The 20,959-nt window shown below is 46.0% G+C and overlaps 1 protein-coding gene across 2 annotated transcripts in view; it reads right to left on the reverse strand.

The window, feature by feature from the left end:
- Nucleotides 1–20,959, reverse strand: part of ADAP1 (ArfGAP with dual PH domains 1) — a 65,575-nt gene that overhangs the window by 30,149 nt on the left and 14,467 nt on the right. For both annotated transcript variants that reach the window (XM_072023792.1, XM_027468894.3), the window contains exons 2-4: nt 16,558–16,688; nt 14,685–14,776; nt 5,095–5,177 (exon numbers count right to left, since the gene is read on the reverse strand). In XM_072023792.1, the coding sequence (XP_071879893.1) occupies nt 5,095–5,177; nt 14,685–14,776; nt 16,558–16,688 (306 nt within the window). The remainder of the gene's footprint in view (nt 1–5,094; nt 5,178–14,684; nt 14,777–16,557; nt 16,689–20,959) is intronic.

Consider the following 20,959-nt stretch of genomic DNA (forward strand, 5'->3'; position numbering starts at 1 on the left):
TTCCTTGTATCCATGGTGCTCCTCTGGCTCTCTGAGAGCACCCCAATCTCCGCAGACCAGCGAGTTTCACAACTGGCTTTGGAAGGAGGGAAGTGCTAACAGCATCCCTGCTGGAAACAAGGGGATCAGCTCAGGGAGCAGACCAGCAGAGAACAGTCTGCTTGGATGTGTGTGGCTTTAGCAAGGCCAGGGGAACACCACGCGTAGGTTCAGGATTGCCTTGTTTGAACTCTGTACAATCAATTTGGTTTTAGGAAGCAGAATTCCTACCGCCTTCCAGTTTGCTGTAACGTACCCTGCCTGAGAGACACTTGAGACGAGCTGCTTGCTCTCTGCAGCTCAGTGTCTTCCACACAGCAGCACCCTGGGGAATCTGCAGCATCTCCCCCTCCCAGCAATGGTGAGACAAAATGCACCCACCAAGCAGCAACCAGCTGGAGCTCAAAGAAAAGCTTTGGCACCGGACCAGCTCATTGCATCACGAGACAGGATTCGCCTCACCATCCAGGCGAGGGTCATTTCAAACCTTTACATCTTCCAACAGCTACCGACTGCCAGTTCTCACATCCCCTCCAGCAGAACATCTCTGTGCTGGGTCCTGCATGGAAACTACAGTTGGAAAGATGGTGTAGGAGGCAAAGAGAGAGGGGAAAAACATTCTTCCCAATGACAAGGAACAACAAGGCAATGGCAGAAGGGAAGGAACTCAGTCAGTTTCATACTGGTTTATTTGTAGAATACATTTCAGATGCATCCTATCTGCCTATCCATCAATTGTGCAGATATTAGTCAAAAAAGGTGGGCCCTCTGTTGTGGTGAGCTTTGTCTGCATGGACTGCATGAGCACCCAGGGCTCACCCACGAGGAACACCAGATAACAGGCAGACACAGTCAGTGTTCCCAGGAAAAAGGTGCCACCTCCTCTTACACAGACATCTCTGTTCATTGCCCATTATCTCTGACTGCACTTCCCGTGCTCAGCCCACGGGTAAGCGCTGTCATGATCTGAACCGTAAAGTTATGCCATTTTTTCCTGACAAGCATTAAGAGATTTAGCACCAGGTAAAGCAGTTTCATATGCTTATGTTAAAGAGAAGATCCAAAGATCTCCCTGCACCTTGGTGGTAATGGGAAGGGTCCATCAGAAGCCAAAGGCAGACGCCTCCCTTTTGCTTTCTCTTGGCCACATGCACATCCCCTTCTCTTGTCTGTGGCCTGAGATACATTAGAGCAGCTGCACCTTTACCAATTTATATTATTATAATGCTCCAGCTCTGAAAACACTGTTCTGCTCCCTCCACACCTTCCTTGGCTAGAATAAATCCATTTGATAACGAGTAATCAAAAACACCCAAATGAACTAATTTTCAGCACAACATTTGGAAGGCATTGCCGTAACTGCTGCCAGTCAACAGCAGGGGAAGACATCCAAGCTTTTAAAGGACAATCACACAAACCTTTCAACTGCCTCGAGTTCCAGATTGGAACTTGACGGCAATTAATACCACCCTTCACTTCCAGAAGTCAGTGCTTGCGCCCCATTAAACTCCCCGAGAGGGGACAATTAGCTGGAGACTGACAGTAATTGAGTCAGTTCATTTATCAGAAGGGATAAAACGACCCTCAAACCCATTAATGTGGGGGTCTTAAAATCAGTATTATTCTATGCCACTGTGCAACAAAAGTATCAGTAGCATGAGGAACACAACCATGGCATTAATCAGGATTACCGGGGTGTAAATAATGTTTTGCCTCATGAAGTCTGTCTAGGATGATCAGATTATTTAGCTTTAATACTGCAGTCGAATTAAGAGCTCAAACGTATAAAAGGGTGTATCTAAGAATCGATAGTGGATCACCGAAGCATTTAATCACTGTTTTACTAATCTTCCTGCACTACCCGAACTCAAACTGACTCCTTGCACTAAAATCAATGGTGCTAACATATTCATTAATGATGTCTCATTCAGAGGAATGAAACCATCAGAGTTTGAAAAACTATCCCACGGCACAGGAGCTGGAAGCTGCAGCTGTCAGTGGCGCATGGGCTAACATCCAAAGGCTTCCTGTGGGAGCAAGAAACTCCCTAAAATTTCCGTGGAAGTTCCTATAAGGAATCTTGTACCGAGAGAAAATGGCCACGACTGCAGGTGTAACAGCGTGCCCCACAGAGGGGACATCTGAAGCAGGGGCCATGGATCTGCAGCCAGGGCTCCTCCCTGGGGTGAGGTTTGAGGTCCTGCTTGAACACTCAGCGTTGCCCACACCAGGGATTTCTGTTCACACAAGGTATGTTTGTTTCCCAACTCCATTTCTGCTACCTTACATTGCTTCCCATCACAGAAGGCAGTTTCCCATCGGTCAGGGGGCTATGCAAAGCCTTTTGGAGCAGCTGGGTAAGAGCCGGCCATTGCCTCTGCATCGCACACTCGTGTCTCTTGTTTATACTTCTCACCAGCAGCCAAGTCTGCCACATCCCCCTGCCATGCTCCCCTACGTGACTATCTCAGCGCTGACCTGCACATCTGACACTCCTGTCCTGAGACTCATTTCTCCAAGGGCTGTCAGTTCAGCTGCGATAGCTTCTGCTTGGCATCTGCAGGCTCCAGGCAGTCTCTCCCCAAAGGATTTTCTGAAAGCGAGAACTCTGAATTTCTGACTAGGGTTTCGCCAGGCTGCCTGGAAAAGGATGCTACTCAAAACTGCTCAAAGATAGCATTTTCTTATTTTTATGCAATTGTTGAGCAAATATCAGAATGCAAAACTGCCCTTGGGATTGTAAAATGGAATTAAATCTTCCAAGAAACAACAGAAAATGGATACCGACATCTCTATTAGCAACAAAATGTTTCATGCTTAGAAACTGGTAATCTAACACCCCTCTGGGGAATTCAGAATGGTGAGAAAAAACGGTCTAAGGCAACACTGGAGAGAAAGAGAGATATACATAAATTTAAATGGGACACAAACTGGGTGAGGGGTAGGCAAGAGGGCCTCCTTGCATCAGTCCCACCCCAGTGCATCCCCATTCAGAAGGTCATGACTGGAAAGCAATTGACCAGATGCTCTGCAGCCCCCAGCAGCGCTGAACCCAGCACAAGCAGGCCATGAGCATCACCCCACACAGGGTAAATCCTCCAAGCTGCTAAGCTGGACCAACCCCTGCAAGGAGTGATAAGGGCAGAGCAGGGACAAGCGATGTGGCTGAGCTTCTGCAAGTGCCGAACTCCAGCCTGCCTTGGATGGCATAGCTCAGATCAGCTCCTTGATGGCACTGATTCACACCAGCTTGGCAAACTGGTGATCCTGCACCAATACACAACACAAGCCACAGCCCTGGGAAACAACTGATCCCAGTGTAACAGCCAGAGAACTGAAAACAATGTCCCCAACAGAGCTACATCACACTGTCCAGCAGAAGCAGCATGGTTTGGCATAGGCTGAAGCACAGGTTTGCAAACAGACCTCGGGAGCTGTTATGGTGAAACAGAAAGGATAAGTCAATGCTGGAAGTTTGGTCCCCACCTCCCTGCTTTGTTCATAAGAATGAACAGATGACATCCTGGTTAGCATCGCCCAGGTAATTTATACAGCTCCCATGCTAGATTTGATGGTGATACAATTCTCAGAGAAAATACACAAAACTAAAAAAAAAAAAAAATGGTACACAACCTACAAGGTGCCCATCAGCCTGCCTTCCTTTCCTCTCCTTCTCCCACAAGTGTTGTTCATTTAAAATGGCTTGCCATGTTCTCTTTTATGTTCTGCAGTTAATGGTGTTTGAACTTCAAAGAGGAGAGAAAACCCTACCCCTTCACCATGCAGTTAAATATTATGCAACAGCATTACTGAAAAGCAGCTACAAAATACGTTGCTAAAATAAACTTCTGTTTGAGCTCTTCCTACAGTATTTTTCAGAAAGGTCAGAACACACTGCCCTTCTGCCCGAACAACACTGGAACAAATACTTCTCTCTAACCAGGTACACCCTCTTCTTGGAGTCAAAAGGAGTAATTGTGCTTAAAACGATGAGGTTGCCTGAAGTACCCCGTTGAATCTGGGCTTTTACATTTAAAAGTTGCACGGTATGAAATTGCAACATTATTCCTGGGTGAACATTATACACATATACACATATTGGCAGATAAATTCCAAATCTGTCTAGGAAATCAACTATTTATCATTAATACAACACGTCCAACTCCAACAGACTGTTTGGAAAACCTAAAATAAAATGTGCAGTGTACTATACATGAATATGGATTACACACACACATGCACGCACATTATGTGCAGGTTTCATATATAGCAAAAAGCAGAGCAGAAAGACTCTAAACATAAATTGAGACTATATGAGATCAGATTTTAATTGAAGTTTTAATAGCAGCAAACTGCTGGAGCTACCTGCTTGTTATTAGTCTCGAAAAGCAGAATGAAAATAGAATTTTAACCTTTCATCTGCAACATGGTTCTCAGTAATAAAATTATCCCGGAGTCACACATGCACATAGCCGGTGTCAGCTCCTTAATATGCACAATAAATTAAAGGCCACTTACATACAGCAAAAAAGTATCCAGTTAATTTCATGCGCTTTCATGCCAGTCCTTATGCTGGTGCAGCTGCACAACAAACCTGGCCAAGCCCTGCACCTCCTCCTTAAACTCTGCCCTTCTTTAAGAAAACTGACTTATTCTCTGAACCTGGCCCTTACTGACCATTAAGCAGACTGTCGTTAATCTGATTTCATCTTTTCACAGCAAAAGTCACCTCCATAAGACAAACACCCTTACTTCCACTTTAATGTGCATTTATGTCTCCAGCTATCAGAAACAAATTTGCTGGTACTTTACTGATCGTGAGTCAACAGAAAGACTCCTGATAACTCATTACTTTCCATCAGGCACTGACATTCCCAATATTCCCACTCAGATACATGGAACACCAGGACAAATCTTGTCCAAATGATCATGCTTTCTCTTCCTCTTTAGTGACATACAAGCAATAATCAATATAAAAAAAATATAAACAGAGACAAGAAAAATGGAAGGTGCCGAACATCAAAAAACTTATCTGCCAAAAGTTTCTTTCACTACCTGCAGAGTAAGGCTCCTGCTTCTCACTGTGAATGAATTCTTTCCTTTCATATTTGGCTCTGATCCACTGTTCCCGCAGCAGTCTGGAAAAAAGAAAAAAGAAAGAAGTAGACAGGGCAGACATGGTCCAAGATAAACTAAAGAAAAATCCATAATCATTAACTCTGCAATCAAAATATTACTGTGATTTAAAAGTCTTCCAAAAATTAAATTAACACACCTAAGGGCTTCTTCCATTGTGTTAAGAGAGCAAATCAATTGTTTTATTTTATTGGAAATTTACTAAGATCTACAGATTTAGTGAAATAGCCCATTTCCACCCTCCCAATCAGCCTCTGCACATAATTCCAACAGTATATGAACAATTTTAAACATAGGCTCCTCAGACTGGATTCTTTAGTAAATGGGATCGTTGAATGAAAAAAAAAAAAAAAAAACAACCCACAAAGCAAAACAACAAAAAAGCAATAAACATAAAAGAGAAATAAATCTTTGCCCTAAAACTGTTGATATGAAAACCCAAACTTGGTACATTCAACCTTAGAGCCTGGACTGCTTACCCTAAGAAAGAAATCTATGACACATGGTGGAAAACATGTCTATTATGAAGTCTTCTGTTCTTCATGCTGAAAATGATACCAAGACTTCCAGAAAGGAATAAACAACCCAGACATTATAAATACATTTTGTTATTTTATTTTAGGATGAGTACTGGAATTAATGAAGGACGTAAGTAGTTTAAATCTAGAATAAGATAGCAATTGCTTCAAACAGCTCTAACTGTGCTTTGTTAATTGCAAGGGAACCTTAAATAGCCCAAGCAGGCAGAAACACATGGAAATAATGGCATGTGTCATCCCAGCTTCACAGCAGACATTTAGAAGTGGCCTACACTGATGACAGTGAAAGATCCCCCGGCATCAGGCGTGTTCTGTAAAACCCATCACACTTCAACACATCAACACCCCGCTAACGAAAACTGTTGATGTGCTTTAACCATCTTTTTTTTTTTTTTTTTTTTGCTGACCACACAAATTTAACACTAGCTTCCCAGCAAGACACATTCCAGAAATGTTCAAAGCAGATAAGCATACTACTAGTGCTTGTGAAAATTCATCTAGGGGCTACAGCAAACAAATAGATCACATTTGCAAGATATTATTCAAACAGAACCATGGCTGTAATAGGTTTCCTGGAAGTAAAGGAGGAAATAATCACACCTATTTTATCCCACCCATTGTTTCATCTCCCTGCCCTTCTCCCACAAGCCTCAGGGAGCACCACAGCTTCGCTGCATCCAAAACTCAACTGTGAGCCTCTGCTGTAGCAGAAATAATGCACAGAGAATCTGCCTTTCCCCCTTCTGTTCCTGTTTTCAGGACCGATATTTAGTTGTTACACGCATCTGCAAGTTTGACTGTTAACTCGGAAGGCAAACACCCATCTCCCTTCTGCTGTCACCCTGTGCCATGCTCTAGTCTGAGGATAACCCATCCCCAGATCTTCACAGTGGGTTTCAGATGGGGTTCATAGGAGTGTGCAAGTTGCTCTTGTGGGCTGAGCAGGATGCTCTTTCTCGATCCAATACCTACAACACAGTAGCCTGCAAATGCAGAATGTTGTTGACCCAGAAGGAAGAATTTAACTGCCTGTTTCTATACTACTGCTGCTCATCAAGAAAGCTACAGAAACTTAGTAAAAAAAAAAAAAAAATCAACATTAGTACTTAAATTTGTTTCTGTTCGTGCAATTTTCCAGCCTGGCTGCTGCAGACAGCTTGCTGTCACCGTAGCCAAACTCGGACCTTTTCAACAAGACAATTAGGAATTTTACGATAAGGAAGAGAATTCACACCACCCTCAGCTCCAGCTGACTTCTGTGGGTTCAGCAGGAGCTGCAGCTGTTCAGAGCCTCTGAAAGTCAGCCTTCCAATGCAAATGTTTAAATAAGGTTCATGCACAGCAATGGGAAAACATTCTTGCTCTATAATGCAAATACTACAACAGATACACTCTGCTGGTCCTTACGCCTTAGGGAACAGTGCTCTGCAATGACTTATTTCCCGTGATGCTGTCAGTGACAGTGGTTCAGTATCTCCACAGCTGTTGTGCAAGAGAGCACAGATTTATCAGCCGTGAGGCACCTAGCCCAAATGTATGTCCTGAGAAGCTGCAAAAAACTCTCGGTAACCTCTCCCAGAATTTGGGCCAGACCACAAGTGGCTCCAGTGGCAAGTCCTATGGCAGATAAGACTCCAGTCATGCTGCGTTCCCAGCTCACACAAATTCCCACCACTTCACACATTCTTTCTTCCTTCCTCATAATCACAAACCCGGGTTCTTTCAGCAATGATTTCCCGAAAATCAAGATGTGCCAAGAGCAGCCCACAGTTAGGACAACCAGATGCAAGGCCAGCAGCTGCAGCTTCTGCTCCAGATGTTATTTATAGAAAGCAGAACAGCTCTAGCAAAAGAAACTGAAACAAAGACCCAAGGAGGATGGCGAGGAGTCCAGCATCTCCCTATGGACTGAGAGGCTGAGCAGGGACTTGACCATACTCAGTAACATTGACTGGAGGCAATGCTGCCACAAAAAATAAAAAATAAAAAAGCTTTTGAGTCTGGAGTTAAACCCTAGTGTCACTGGCAGTCCTTGTGTGAATCTAAACAGGAATTTGTCTCAGTATCTACAGGATCTGAAAGCAATCAGAGTTCAGGGCCAAGCCAAAGGTCCCTAAGCCATATAGTCCCTCTACTGTTTCCATTAGACTTCAGAACTGATCTCCATTTTATTTTAAGTATGCCTTTGGGGGGCTTTTAGACATTTGCTGCTGACAGAATTCTCTGTTTCAGTTGAAGTGTATTTTTCTTGAGGTTAATTTGTATGTAAATAACCCAGGGCAGATATCACATGCCTAATACAGGACACTATATCCAAAGCCCCCTTTGATCTCAACACCCTGTGACCAGAAATGATTGCAGCAGTAGCCTTATGGTATTTTATTGTATTTCTGGTGATGGGATGTGCAGCAAATAGGCAGTTTGTGTTTGTTAGAAAAATATAACCATCATTCCTGAACTGCGGAGACGCACAGCTTTCAGGATCAAGTCCAAAAGCTTTAACAGCCCACCTAAAGTCTGGCAGGCTGCTGCTTACAGGGAATGTGTCATGGTTTTGGCAATTAAAACAAAGCTCTTTGTAATTATCAGGATAAAAACCTGGGAGCAAAGGAAAAAAAAATAAGGAAAGACTACATTTCCAACAGAATAGCAGCTGCCCACTGAATGGAGCAGGACTGCATGGCACCAAGGAGGCCGTGGATCCAGAGGCCAACAATGCACTGCCAACACCAACACCTCCAAATCTCATCATAGGTACTTGTTGGCTTGCCTGGCCACCCACACGAAAGCACGTGGCCCCTGCCAAAGGATCAGCAAGAAACAATTTAAAAGAAGTCAGTGGAGCAGCTTTATCTTGGTCCCACATACTCAAAGCCTTTGTTGCGGGGGACAAAACAGCACAAGAAAAGCTGTGCTTGTGTTCCAATGGTTGATATCAAACTGTGGCTGTATGGCCTCACTGTGCTCCGCACAGGAGTGCTGGTCAGCCAAGTTTACAGTCTCCAATTTATCGTTAAACAAGACCTTCAGCAGGGCTGGCTTTCCTAGGATGCTCTATGGTGCACCCACCACAGGGGCTGCTGAGCTTTTTGGACATGCAGGCCAGTCAAGAAGCCCCAGCCAGAGCAGTAAGTGGCCCAAAACCCATTGAAGAGCAAGCATCAGTCTCCTGGTGACGTCCTTGTGAGCCACCAAACCAGACAAAGACTAAGGAACGTCATTCAGGACCATCTTTTCCGAAAACCAAATGTGCAGCATCTGGAGCTTGTCAGAGGTTTGTCCAGGAAAAAAATAAAAATGCTTTTTCAGAGGCAATTCTGTGGGCACAGCTATGCCAAGTTTCTGTCAAAACTCTGTTTTAATGAAATTTTAACTCTGAGTCCAAAGTTTTGCTCATAGAGTGCAAGGGCAGCCACTGCAGTGTAGACTAAAAGCCCTTCCAGCTTCACATCCTGCTCCAACACCTTCTCCTATGCAGCAAGAAGAGAGTTTTCACTACTACTGAGCCTTACCAGCGCAAGGGGAGTTGAGCGTGATTCAAGCCATCACAGGAGGCTCCAGCACTCGGGAACTGATGAGCAGCCCGTCGTTGATAGGCTGTGTTGCGATACCACAAGAGCTTTATACCCAAGACATCAAGGCACTGTTGAAAGCCATGGATATAAGATCTGAAGAATCTGACTAGTAAGTAGGAGCTGAAGCAAAATGCTCAACCCTTACTGAGATACACATTCTCTCTCTGACTGATGCCCCACCTCATTCCAGATGAGGCAACTACCCAGCACAACCTATACTGCCCCATTTTTCCTACCAAGGCACTTAAGCGCGCTGTACAGTCAGTACATTTAAGTGTTTTGCATAAAGACCAAACGTATGATGCTCTGTGTTACTGAGTCAAGCAACGAAGCGACATGAACCACTGTTAAGTATTGGGCAGGGACATGGACGTACTTCCAGCATCGCAAAAGCCCAGTAGGAGCTTCTCTCTCCATCTTCTAAGAGTTTTCTGTCAAGCATATGGCTGAAGAAGGCCTTTTTCCTTCACTTTTACCCTGTGCTTGCACTGTATCCACCCCAGGAATTGCTACTGGTACAGCTCTCAATCTGCTGCCAGCACACAGAACTGGAACAAGATCACTCATGACCATCCAAGGAGAGATTTTGTGGTTTAAGTTCCTCACCCAACACTCTGGGGGTCAGTGTTGTGCTGGTGCAGGAGCAGGGTCTGGTATTCTTTTCAGCCTCGGGGACTCCCCAGATGTACAAAATTCGGCTGCTCTGCTCACTGCTCCCACTGCATGGGCCAAGCTGTTGGCAGATGGAAGATGAAAGGAGAGGGCAGAAAGGATTTTTTGTTGTTTGGTCTGTGTTGTTTTTTTTTTTCTTCCTGTGCACAGCTGGTAAAATTTCCCTGGGCAATTCCAGAGCATCCCTCCACTTCTGTAACCACTGCCAAGTTTCTGACAGAGCCAGAAAGCCACAATGGGATTTCTGGAGGATGCAGAAGCCAGATGCAGCAGGCAAACACCACGTATTTTCCAAGGAACGAAGCAACATCACAGGCAAGAAGAAAAAAGGACAAGCTGGCTCCAGAGCACTTCTTCCCTCATTTTGAACTTTGCAGTTCTTCAAGCAACCAAGGCAGAGGGATTCCCAAAGAAAAGACTAAAAGGAGTGAACAGTCCTTATTATGGCTCAGATGTCTGCATCCTGATGCGCTGGGTTTGAGAGCAGCTTCCACAAAGCATGCCCAGCCACCGCAGCCATCCAACATGGGGTGTTATAATTAGAAGCATCAAAACCTCCAGATGCTGCAGAACACAGGTCGGCACACAACAGCGTGCTGCTAGTTGTGGCTGGAGGTGTTAGCCATGGCCATGCCACCCAGTGCTGCGAGCTGGAAGCAGCTCATGCTGCCGCAGTGACGGGGATGCAGCAAGGCAGGGAGATAGCTAACTATACACTCCTTTACGAAGCAGAGCTCCCCTGATCTTTGCTAGTATTTATCTACTGAAAGGCAGAGGGAGCCTCTGACCAGAGAAAGAAAAATACAACCTTGCACATTGCCCTCAAAACATCCCCAACACACGATGTACCCACAGCTGCTTGCATAGCAGCACAGTGTGTGAACAGGACCTGCTGCTGCGAGGGATCACATCCATGTTGCAGAGAGCACCCACACGAGCAGAGCTTCAGGCTCAGCTCTGAAACTCGGGCACGCAGGCTGAAAATTGTCCCTATGCAAAATATCTGCAAGTTACAAGCACAGAGCAGACAAACTGTCCCAGAAGCAGCAACTTACAGGAGGACTAGCCTTGCCTCATCCTCCTAACTAAGAACAAAACGAAAAGATTTAAATAAAGAAACAACAAAAAAACTTAACCCCCTTATAACTCACAGGTTATAAGCCTGGCCACATACATCTCTACCGGGCATCCGGGAAGGGCTGCAGATTGAGCAGCCGCCCCAGCAGGGTCAACGTGATCTCGGAGACTGCTTTTACGGGGCTGTGGTTGGAGCTCAGCCACCGCTCGGCAAAGCTCCCCAGAGTGCAACAGCACCACAGGATGAAAGAAAAATAAAGCAGAAGCAAAGCCCATGCTGCATTATCAAAGGAAGCCAAACTAAGTGAGCTCAGAACGAGCCACAGACATTTCTGCCAGCCCAGCAGCAGAAAGGATGAAAATGCTTGTGGTCTGAAAGCTGGCTGAGCAGCAGGGCCAGCTTCCGCGTGCTTGCAGCCTGACCACTGCAAGGGGAGCTGGGCGCAGTTCACAGCCACCTCACAACACGCAGCACAGGTCGGATGGCCCCAAAAGGACACGACAGCAGCTGGGGTTGGCACGCATCACCTAATTGAATTTAACCGAGACGTGAGATGGAACAAAAACCCTTCGGTATGGGTTGCATGCTTATTTCACTCCCATTATGCTCAGTGCAGTTATTTTGCAGCTTGTCAGTTGAAGGAGGTTAAAATCTGGTCGTACCCCTGAGTTTAGCATCAGGAGCTGCAATCAGCTAGGAGCAGTTGGGCAGGAGCCTCTGCCATTTCTGGCTCTTTACTGTTCAGTAGCTGCCCTCCAGTGCAGGAGGGCACAGCTGCCTCCAAGACGTGCTGACCTCCAGCACTGCCCAACGCCCACAGCATCCAGTAAAGGCAGCGGGGAGCATCTCCCTCTAAATCTACAGCTTGCTGATTGCTTTGAGACGCATGGAGACAAACTCCCCCAGTGCTGTCACTGCTAGGAGAAGCACAACAACTACATGAAGACCATCCTTAATAACCCACGTACAAGCAAGTTTCAAAACAGCACAACCAACTGCTGGGATTTTGGATCTCAGCGACACAAATGTGGTACTGGATCCTCTCAGGACTGCAGCACCTCATGAGCTGTCTGGTTATCAAGGACAGCATCCACGTCACAGCTGCTGCTGGCATAGCTAGCAACTCCTCCTGCCATTCGGGTAACACACCGAGCTTGTAGCACACTTTTTCTTCTTTACATCAAGGAGACACTAAGAAGACAAGGGAAACAAGCATGAATAATGCTCTGCCAAGATACTGTAGATTTTTGGTTTAAACCCAACTCCAAGGAGAAGCAAACGAGAGAAACAAGCAGCAATTTTCCTTTTGTAGATGCACCATCTTAGGAAGTGCAATCTATTTACACAGCAAGATCATGAAACAGTGGATGCACAGGGCTGGCAAGGATGCTAGAAGCATCTGAAAGGGTCACCACAGCCCCCACGAGGACGTTGATACAGGCATTTTAAGAAACTTGTGGCCACCAGGCCCTGCAGCAATGGGATACATCTGCCCTGGGGAGCCAGAGGCAGGCTTTTGTGCACAGAGCTGGGTGGGTCAATGGCATGCCAGAGCCTGTAGGAAAGCAGGCAGCCTGGTCAGGACAGGTCTTCTCATCCCCCCTTCTCATCTTCTGCCTAGCACTGGACTCCCCAGTGCTAGGCAGAAGAGCAGCAATCCTGTCACCTGAGCACAGACAGGCAGAAGGCAGGTCTTGTCCTTGACTGTCACAAGGCAAGTCCCCTCCATCTCCTCCAGCTACCCAGTTTGAGGCATCTTTTTTCCATCATGAGTCCTTACAAAGTCACAGCCCTGACCTTTCAGATCCTCACCCACACAAGCACTTCCGAACCCCCAAGAAACCCCACTTATTCTAGTGGTGAACCATCTTCCCCCACCTTCCTCAAGTCAGGACCCAGGAGCATCCATTCAAGGTAAGAACAGAAAGGTCCCAATCTCCCCACATGGTCAAACAAACGTGGGCCCTTTCCTCTCTCCTTCTTGGGAGAGGCAGAGTTAAAAAAGAAAGAGAAGTCACTTTTGCTGAAGCTATTTTTTCTTCCAAAATAGAGAAAAAAATAAACAATGGTGCTGCCACATTGAGCTAAATTTGCATTGTCTGCTCCCCAGGATGAACACTACACACCACAGAGACTGCGGGACCACTCTGGCTGGGAGCTCCTTCCTGGCAGCTTCTCCTTGGGCTCTCTCCCACAAAGCACAGGTGTTGGAGCAAGAGGAGAGGTTTTGAGACGTTTTGAGACGTTTTTCTTAAGAAAAATAATCCTGGCAAGAGAACCACACCACGCTCAGAGCACGCTTCTCCACAACACACAGTGGCTTGGCCAACCCTCAAATCAGTCCTGCAGTTGCAGGCACCGCGGAATTTGTTGCCAGAAGACATTTTAAGATCAAAATTGAGATCTGCCAACTGTGCACAAATGAATGATTTCTTTTATTGTAAGGCCAGGTAGTGCTGTTCACACCTGGGCCTTCCCAGATTTTGCATTTAGGCATTGTTGAATTGTGGGTAATGGATGCACCACCAATATACTTCATAGGGACAACGGGAGCCCTCTTCTTTCTTTTCCACAAAGGCTTTTTGCATGATGTAGAAAGACAAATATAGGATTGAGAACATAAAGTCACCCTGAAAATGAATGAAGATGCTTGTGAACCCTTTGGTGTGATCTCAGACTTGGGGAACACAGCAGAGCCTTCCTACTCACAGGCTCGCATCTCACAGGGAGAGTCTTAACAAATTATTCCAATATTTCAATTTTAGGCACCTCTTCATGTCTGAATGCATTTCAGAGCCTCACATACAGACCGGGCATTTCCATAACATAGTGCTGAACAAAACCTCCTGTCCACTGCTGACAGCAGTTCAAGCAGCAATCTCAGGGCTACTACTCACCAGCTTGCTCATACTAAAATACTGGCTCTGGAAATTATGCCCCCCAGAGAAGGTTCTGCGAAGACCGTTTTCACAAACATTTAAAACTCCCTTGGTACACGGCAGGATCAGGCCCTAGAAAACAATCCCACGGAACAAACACCACCCCGTTCATCCTCTCCTTGCTCTCTGGCCAGTACAGCATGTTCTGTCTGCTCGGCTGCCATGGTCTGTAAAGCCTGCCCCAGCTTATGAGGGAGGTTTACACTACATGGTAAGGGATACAATATCTTTTTGCTTGTCCTCGTGGAAGAGATTATTTGTCATGTCAAGAGGAAAAAAAAGAAGGAGAAAAAAAGCAAATCCACCATTTTGGCACTAAAACCCAGCATTTTTGTATTACAAGTAACCTAGCCTCTCATATATCAGATAAGCGAGCTATGTTTTGATGCAGGAGGGCTATTTGAAAAGGCAGAAATCAATGGGTAGAAATTGGCATTTTTGTAGCCTTAGGAACCTGGGAGAGTCTGGGGAACAGACAAACTATTGACTTCTCTGCATCGTCTCAACTGGACTTATTAAATAAGATCCCACGCGTGGTATAAACTCTACCATATGCGCTCAGAAGAACAAAGATTTTCAGGGCCTTCTATAAATGAAACTCCCCTCTGCAGCGGAAAAAAATGTATCATGCTAAAACTAAAACATTACAGAGGCTGCAGCTGCACAAACAAATAAATGTTGTTTACCAGCAAAGGTATTTACTTACTGACAGTCAAGAAATGTTGGCTTGTAATAAAATGGTGGCATTTTTGATTCATATTTTGCTTTTGCTACATTGTTTCCATTTGCGGCCATAAACTGTAAAAGAGAAGAGAAAAAAAAAGAAAAAAAATAAGAAATTTTTAATGCTATTTCCTCTTGTCCTCCTTTGTTTCTACAGAGTAATAAACTAAGTGGGATGGGGCCTGTGTTCATTTATTAAAAGGCTTCTCTGTGTGCAGAAGGGATGCTGTAAAGGCTGTGCCTGCAAACCAAGCCTCAGAAATTAGCCCTGGAGACCTGTCGACACTCTGGCTATACAGATATTACATCTCTGATCCAGCCTGGCATTTCAGAGACAGGGCACAGAGGTGAAAAAGGAGCTAAAACTGTCGGTGCTCAATATCCCACAGCAGTCTACTTAATACTATCAGGGTGGTTTTTTTTGCTACAGACATGCTGTAGGATAGGAAATCCCATCAGATCATTTCAATCATTTGGGCTGCTGTCCCTCCTAGGAGCCAGGCCACCCTACTGGGCAGAGACTGCCCTGAAAATTATCACACCCCACTCCCTGAGGGCATCTGCTTAATGCAGTGCTGGGGATGGGTGAGCATCCCGAGCACATGTGCACAATGCCCACTGATCCCCATGACAGCAGAAGGCAGCACACAGTGGCATGTTCCACCTGCAGGCACAGGAATGTGATGGCTCCCAGAGATGGCTCCAGCAAGGCAATAACCTGACAACATGACCTATGCTGTTTGCTTTGGTGAGGAACACATCACTTGGAAAAAGGATAATTTTATTTTTGCAAAGCCATGCCAACAACCTCAAAAAGGAGCTTGAAGTATATTAAAAAAAATAAACAAAATTATCTGCCCTGACAGCCCTCATTTCCTCCTTTTTTTTTTTTTTAATAAAAATGGCTAGCTGAACACACTGCAAACAAAAACACATCTTTTCCTATTCATAGATTTTATTTAATGAAAGTCACTTTACAAGCCAAAGAAAAACATCCCCTCCCATGCAGCCCATGCGAAATATGTTTTGCCTTGTATCAAATGCCAAGCACACAAGCAGAACAAGCAGCTAAGCTTTTATTTTATTATTTATTTCTCAGCTTTTTTTTTTTTTTTTATTACTTCCATGTTTTGGAGGACCTTGAGTTTACATATGCAGTCTACTCAAAAAAAAAAAATCAGGGAAGGGAAAGCCCATGCAAAACAAAAGCCTATTTTCCTCACAAAACACATGACTGAGAGCTGTGGCTTTCAGAAAAACCTCAAATCTACAAAATAAGATAAAAATCAATGACTGTTAGCATTCTCTATGCCTTTAAAGATAACGACAGTCAAAGCATATAGGTTTCCTGGTTGGTTTTAGCAGCATCATCCAAATCTATTCAGGTGTGTTGTATAAATACAGAGAATTTATGTTGCAGGGGTTCAATTCTTCAGGACACTGTGTTTAATAGCTTTCAGTGCTAAGTGGAAGAGAGTCAGAAACAGCTGAGCTGGGCAGGAATGGTAGACTACAGCTGGAGGTAACATGAGAAAATGAAGAGGATCCATTTAGAATTAATAATTTCTACACACACTATTTTAATGATATTTTATAGGGGTAGGGGAAATCCTCCCAATTTCTTCATGAAATGGTTATTCAAGTTTTCAACCAGATCTCATAAGTATAGCACCACAGATTTCATTCCCGCATTTTGGAATTTAGTTTCCTGGGATCACATTTGCTGTAGTATCTTTAGAGAGGACTTGGTTTTACTGTTTTGCTGGCGAGGAAGCCAGAGGATAGGTGGCATTTAGATCAGTGATGTAAAACAACGACCCAAGCTCACCGGCATTTCAAGCCCGAGACGCACATACCTCCACTTGAGCATCATCCCAGTCATCCAGACGGACAGACTTCACTTTGCTGACTTGTGGAATGTTGCGATGGATTCCTGAACAATTCAAACAAATGAAGATCCCTAGGCTATGGGACGCCCAGTCTGGATCTGAAAGGAAAACAGAAAGAAAATTGCACTTGGCTGGTCTATTAAATTCAGCACAGGAGGCAGGAGAGGTGGTCAGGACAGGGGATGGCAGGGGAGGTCAGGAGTCACCAGGGCTGAGTTCCGATTGTAAAGGTATCAAATAAACATACAAGGAGAAGGTCTATGTTAATTTAAACTAACAGTTATACCAGTTACACTAATAATTAACAGAACTGCAACCTCAGGAGCAGCAGTTATTCACACAAACCCAATACACACACAACTGCATGTGCCCAAGAACCCCAAAAGTCAATCCACACTCACATGAAGAACAAAATGTCTCCCTTCACCAGAAAATCCCACCCAACGAGGCCTGTGTGGACCAAAACTGCCCTACAAAACAAGCAGCTCGGGGAAACCCTTATACTGCTTCTCTGCTTTGACAGTTCTTACTTTATTTATTGTTTTTTTGTTTGTTTGTTTGTTTTTTACAGTGGAAATGCAGCATACAGACTTTCCTCCCACAGTCGTGGCTGCACAGCAGAAAAGGCCTCTGAGCCAGGAGGGTTTCCAGCCCTCGCCTTAATGGAAAAAGGCTGCTGGTGGCGGCTCTGTGCTTTCTCTGAGCTGTTTACAGCCCTGAGCTGACGTCTCACACAAAGCACTTGAAACACACGTCCCTCGTCTCCAAATTCCTCCTCAGGAGAGCTGCTGCCAGCCTCGAGGCAGTGCCCAAAACGTAGACACGAAGCGGCGGAGGGCAGGACGCATCCAGCGGCGTCCCTCAGCACCAGTAAGGCCGATACAGGCCTCTTCGTCTGAACCCCGACCGGCAAATGTCAGCGCCTGCCACTCCAGCTGCACCCCAGAAGAAAAAGCTCCCTGACAAGTCGCCAGGCGAGCCACAAACCCATCACACAACCGCTGCTGGCTCCTCCGCCTCCTCCCTGTGGAGATCGGCTCCCAGCACGGCCGCTCGCCTCAGCCTCCCTACAGCAGCAGGGGCCTGGGGGCCGCCCAGGCCTAGGCTGCCCCCGTGCAACGAGGGCAGGCCTTGCTGCCTCACAAACCACCAGCAGTTGTTTATTTCCCCACAGTAATTTGCTGAACATTTGCTCCTCACGGAGCAGCAGTTATGTATAACAGCAGGGGGATGCACGTTCTCCTCACACACGGGTACGGCCTGGCTGTGTCAGTGCAGCAGGGACAGGGAGCGGGGTGGCGCGGGGCACCACAGCTCTTCTGGGTGGGCAGCCCCTGCCCGTGGGGACAGCCACCAGACCCCATCACACCACGGAGGGGACAAATCCAGTTCCCTGGTCGTGTTTAGCTATAAAATCATGAGCTAAGTGAGCAGCCCCATGGGACACAGCTGGGTGTCCACCCTGGAGAGGAAACCGAATTCCCAAGTTGCTGCAAGTCCCACAGAGCCAGCAGCCACATCACAGGGGACTAGTGGCCAGATATAAAGGTGCTTTTTAGTATTTCATGTGGCCTCCCATCCTCGTGCAAGACTCCAAACACTACAGCTGAAGTGTGGCAAAGAAAAAACCGTGCAAGTCAACCTCAGTATACAGCAGCAGGAACCAAGTGCCAGCAGCATCCAGCAATAGCAGTGAGGGCAGAGGGTGCTGTGTGCCATCAGCCCAGATCCCTGGGTGCTCACCTGGGGCTGACTCTCCTTCACATCACAAAAGAAGCACTCAGCAGACATCCACCCCAATTACAAAGGTTGCTGCCAGTTACAGAATTACAGGCTTGCAACAAGAATCATATACTGCAGCACCACTGTCCCATGGCATTCCAGGAGCTGCTTTACAAACCCAAAAGCTGGTTCAGTTGTAAGAAGAAACAAAGAAATAGACAAAAAAGGGGCACATGGAGCTCATCATAATGTCCCCATCTCTAGCCATGAGTTATAGGTCTATCGTCAAACATAGTCCAACCCAAAGCCTGCTGAAGTCATGCTGCAGCAAGTAGAGAGGGTCAAAATGGCCATGGGAAAGGTCTGATAGCAGCAGAGAGGGATCAGGCATGAGGGATGGCGAGAGGGTCTGTGGGATGGGGTGACCACGGAGCAGCAAATGACAGCAGCAGTGAGGAAGAGGAGGTGGCAGTAGCCAAGTCTGTGAGTCAGGAGCTAACGCCGTCAGCAGCACCATGTGCTCAGCCACGCTGCTACACAATAATCACACTTCAAGCCTTCCCAGAGCACTGATATCTGATTGCAGCAGCACCTGTCTGAGGGAAACGTGTATCAAAGCTCACGTTGGCTTCTGTGGGATTTAATCAGGAGCTTCAATACTTGTTTTACGTTAACAGTTTTATCTTCGGCACGTAGGTAGATTTCTTTATACTGTCTGCAGCTTCATGTTTCTAAGCCCTCCACCACCTGCACTGATGTGTGCTACGGGACTAGGAGACATCACATATTCCTCAAGACAGGGGTGAGGATCTGTTTGTGTGAAGGAACACCCTGGAAAAATATCCCTGGGCTCAGACAGAGGTGATGTCAGGTCTGAAGGACGCTGAACCAACTTGTACCCAAGCCACGTCTTCTCAACATGGCCAAACAGCACCTTAAGCAGTGAGTTTCATCCACAAATGGGGCTGTGCAGCATTTTCCTAATACCAACAGTATTTTCTTTAGGCCAGAATCTTGAACTTACATCCATGCAATATCAAGCTGTGTTTAATTAAGAAAGCAAGAGCTGGGCTATACACAGGAGCACATATGCGTGTTCAGAAAACAGACGGAGACCACAGGACCAGCGGTGTCAAGACCCAACTCTTGGAAGGGATAATCTCAGCTCATTCGATAAAACCACACCTTCCTCCTGGTCACCTTTCTTACAGCATTTCTTCTCTTACTGAGCTCTGTTTCCACCAAACAGCAGCATCACACACAGTGCACATAGGGGAGCACCCCAGAAGAGCTGCACATTTAACTGCACTTACCGAACCTGACACCGGGCAGTTTGTGCTGCTGCTGTACATTAATAGCAACTTCCTGTTTGTTGTTCTATGTGCTGTAACAATATATAACTCTTCAATCCAAATATAACTCTTCAATCCAAAAATCACGCAGCAAGGGGATGTGTGGTGGGGGAGATGTAAGAGTTATACATGCTTGGCTGTTTGCAGCCTGCTTTGAAAAGCCTCCGGTATCAAGTTAGACCCCTTGAAAAAAATCACTAAGTAGTGAAGTCCCCAAATCAACTGATCTACCAAGGGAAATCTCTCCAAAGTGTCACTGGTAAAATAATTTCTTAGCAAATTTCTAGTTGTCTGAACAAGCCAGGGGATTATGGCTCACACAAGCCCCCAGGCTGGTGCATCCCTGTGACTCTGCATCACTGTGCTGCCCCCAAGGCAGGAAGGAGGCTGGAGGATTCCCTTTTCTCCATCTTCCGGAGGTCTCTGCCAAGGCCACTTCCCCCTCACACTCATGCCCCACAGCCTGTCCCGCGTGCTTGTGACACAGTTTTCAGAGAAATCCAGCTACAAAGCCACTGCACCCACAGATCTGCAGAAGCTGGTGGCAGAGCCCCAGGCAGCTGGCCAGGGTGTGCGCCCAGTTCTGCAGGGATGCTTCTTTAAAGTCCTTTGTAAAGCACGCAGCAGCTACAGCCTTCCCCAAAGCGCATCACTGCCCATCTGTCTTTACTTATGCTCTCCAGCACAAAAGACATGAAAAAAATCCTCAGCTTATGGCAGATAACGACAGAGATCTCCAACTTTTGAATATTTGCAGACTTCAACCCTTAAAAATGACTGCACTAATGTAGACTCTGAGACAAGACAGCATTTTATCAAGCATCTGACTAAATCCACATGTCTTTATACAACTGGGAAAGGAAGTTTGGGGGAAAAACTGTTGGCACCTTTTAGGTTAAGGGAACTGACTTTCCCTGCTGCACAGCCAGTGGAGAGATGCTTCTGCAGAGCAGTGACCATCAGCAGACGTAGCATGAGCAGCAGCCAGCTGGAATCTTTGCAGCCACCTGAAGATCACCTTGCTGCTAGACACCTCGATGGCTGGAGCACCCTGGACACCTGGAGATTTCAGTAACTTTAAGCCACTTTATTTGTTTTGATCCAGAAAATGCAGTCACTGCCACGCACTCCTCACTCTTCCAGATTATGATATATTACCATTTTGGTGCACTAGTCACCGCTTGGGCCCTACCCAAAAAAGATGATTTTTTCTAAGCCTCCAGAGTGTCAAGCAAACAGCAGCGAAGCCTAATGAAAACTCTCTGGCATTCCTAAGTTCCACACAAATGACTTTA

This window comes from Anas platyrhynchos, chromosome 15 (assembly GCF_047663525.1).
Source record: "Anas platyrhynchos isolate ZD024472 breed Pekin duck chromosome 15, IASCAAS_PekinDuck_T2T, whole genome shotgun sequence".
Lineage (NCBI taxonomy): Eukaryota > Metazoa > Chordata > Aves > Anseriformes > Anatidae > Anas > Anas platyrhynchos.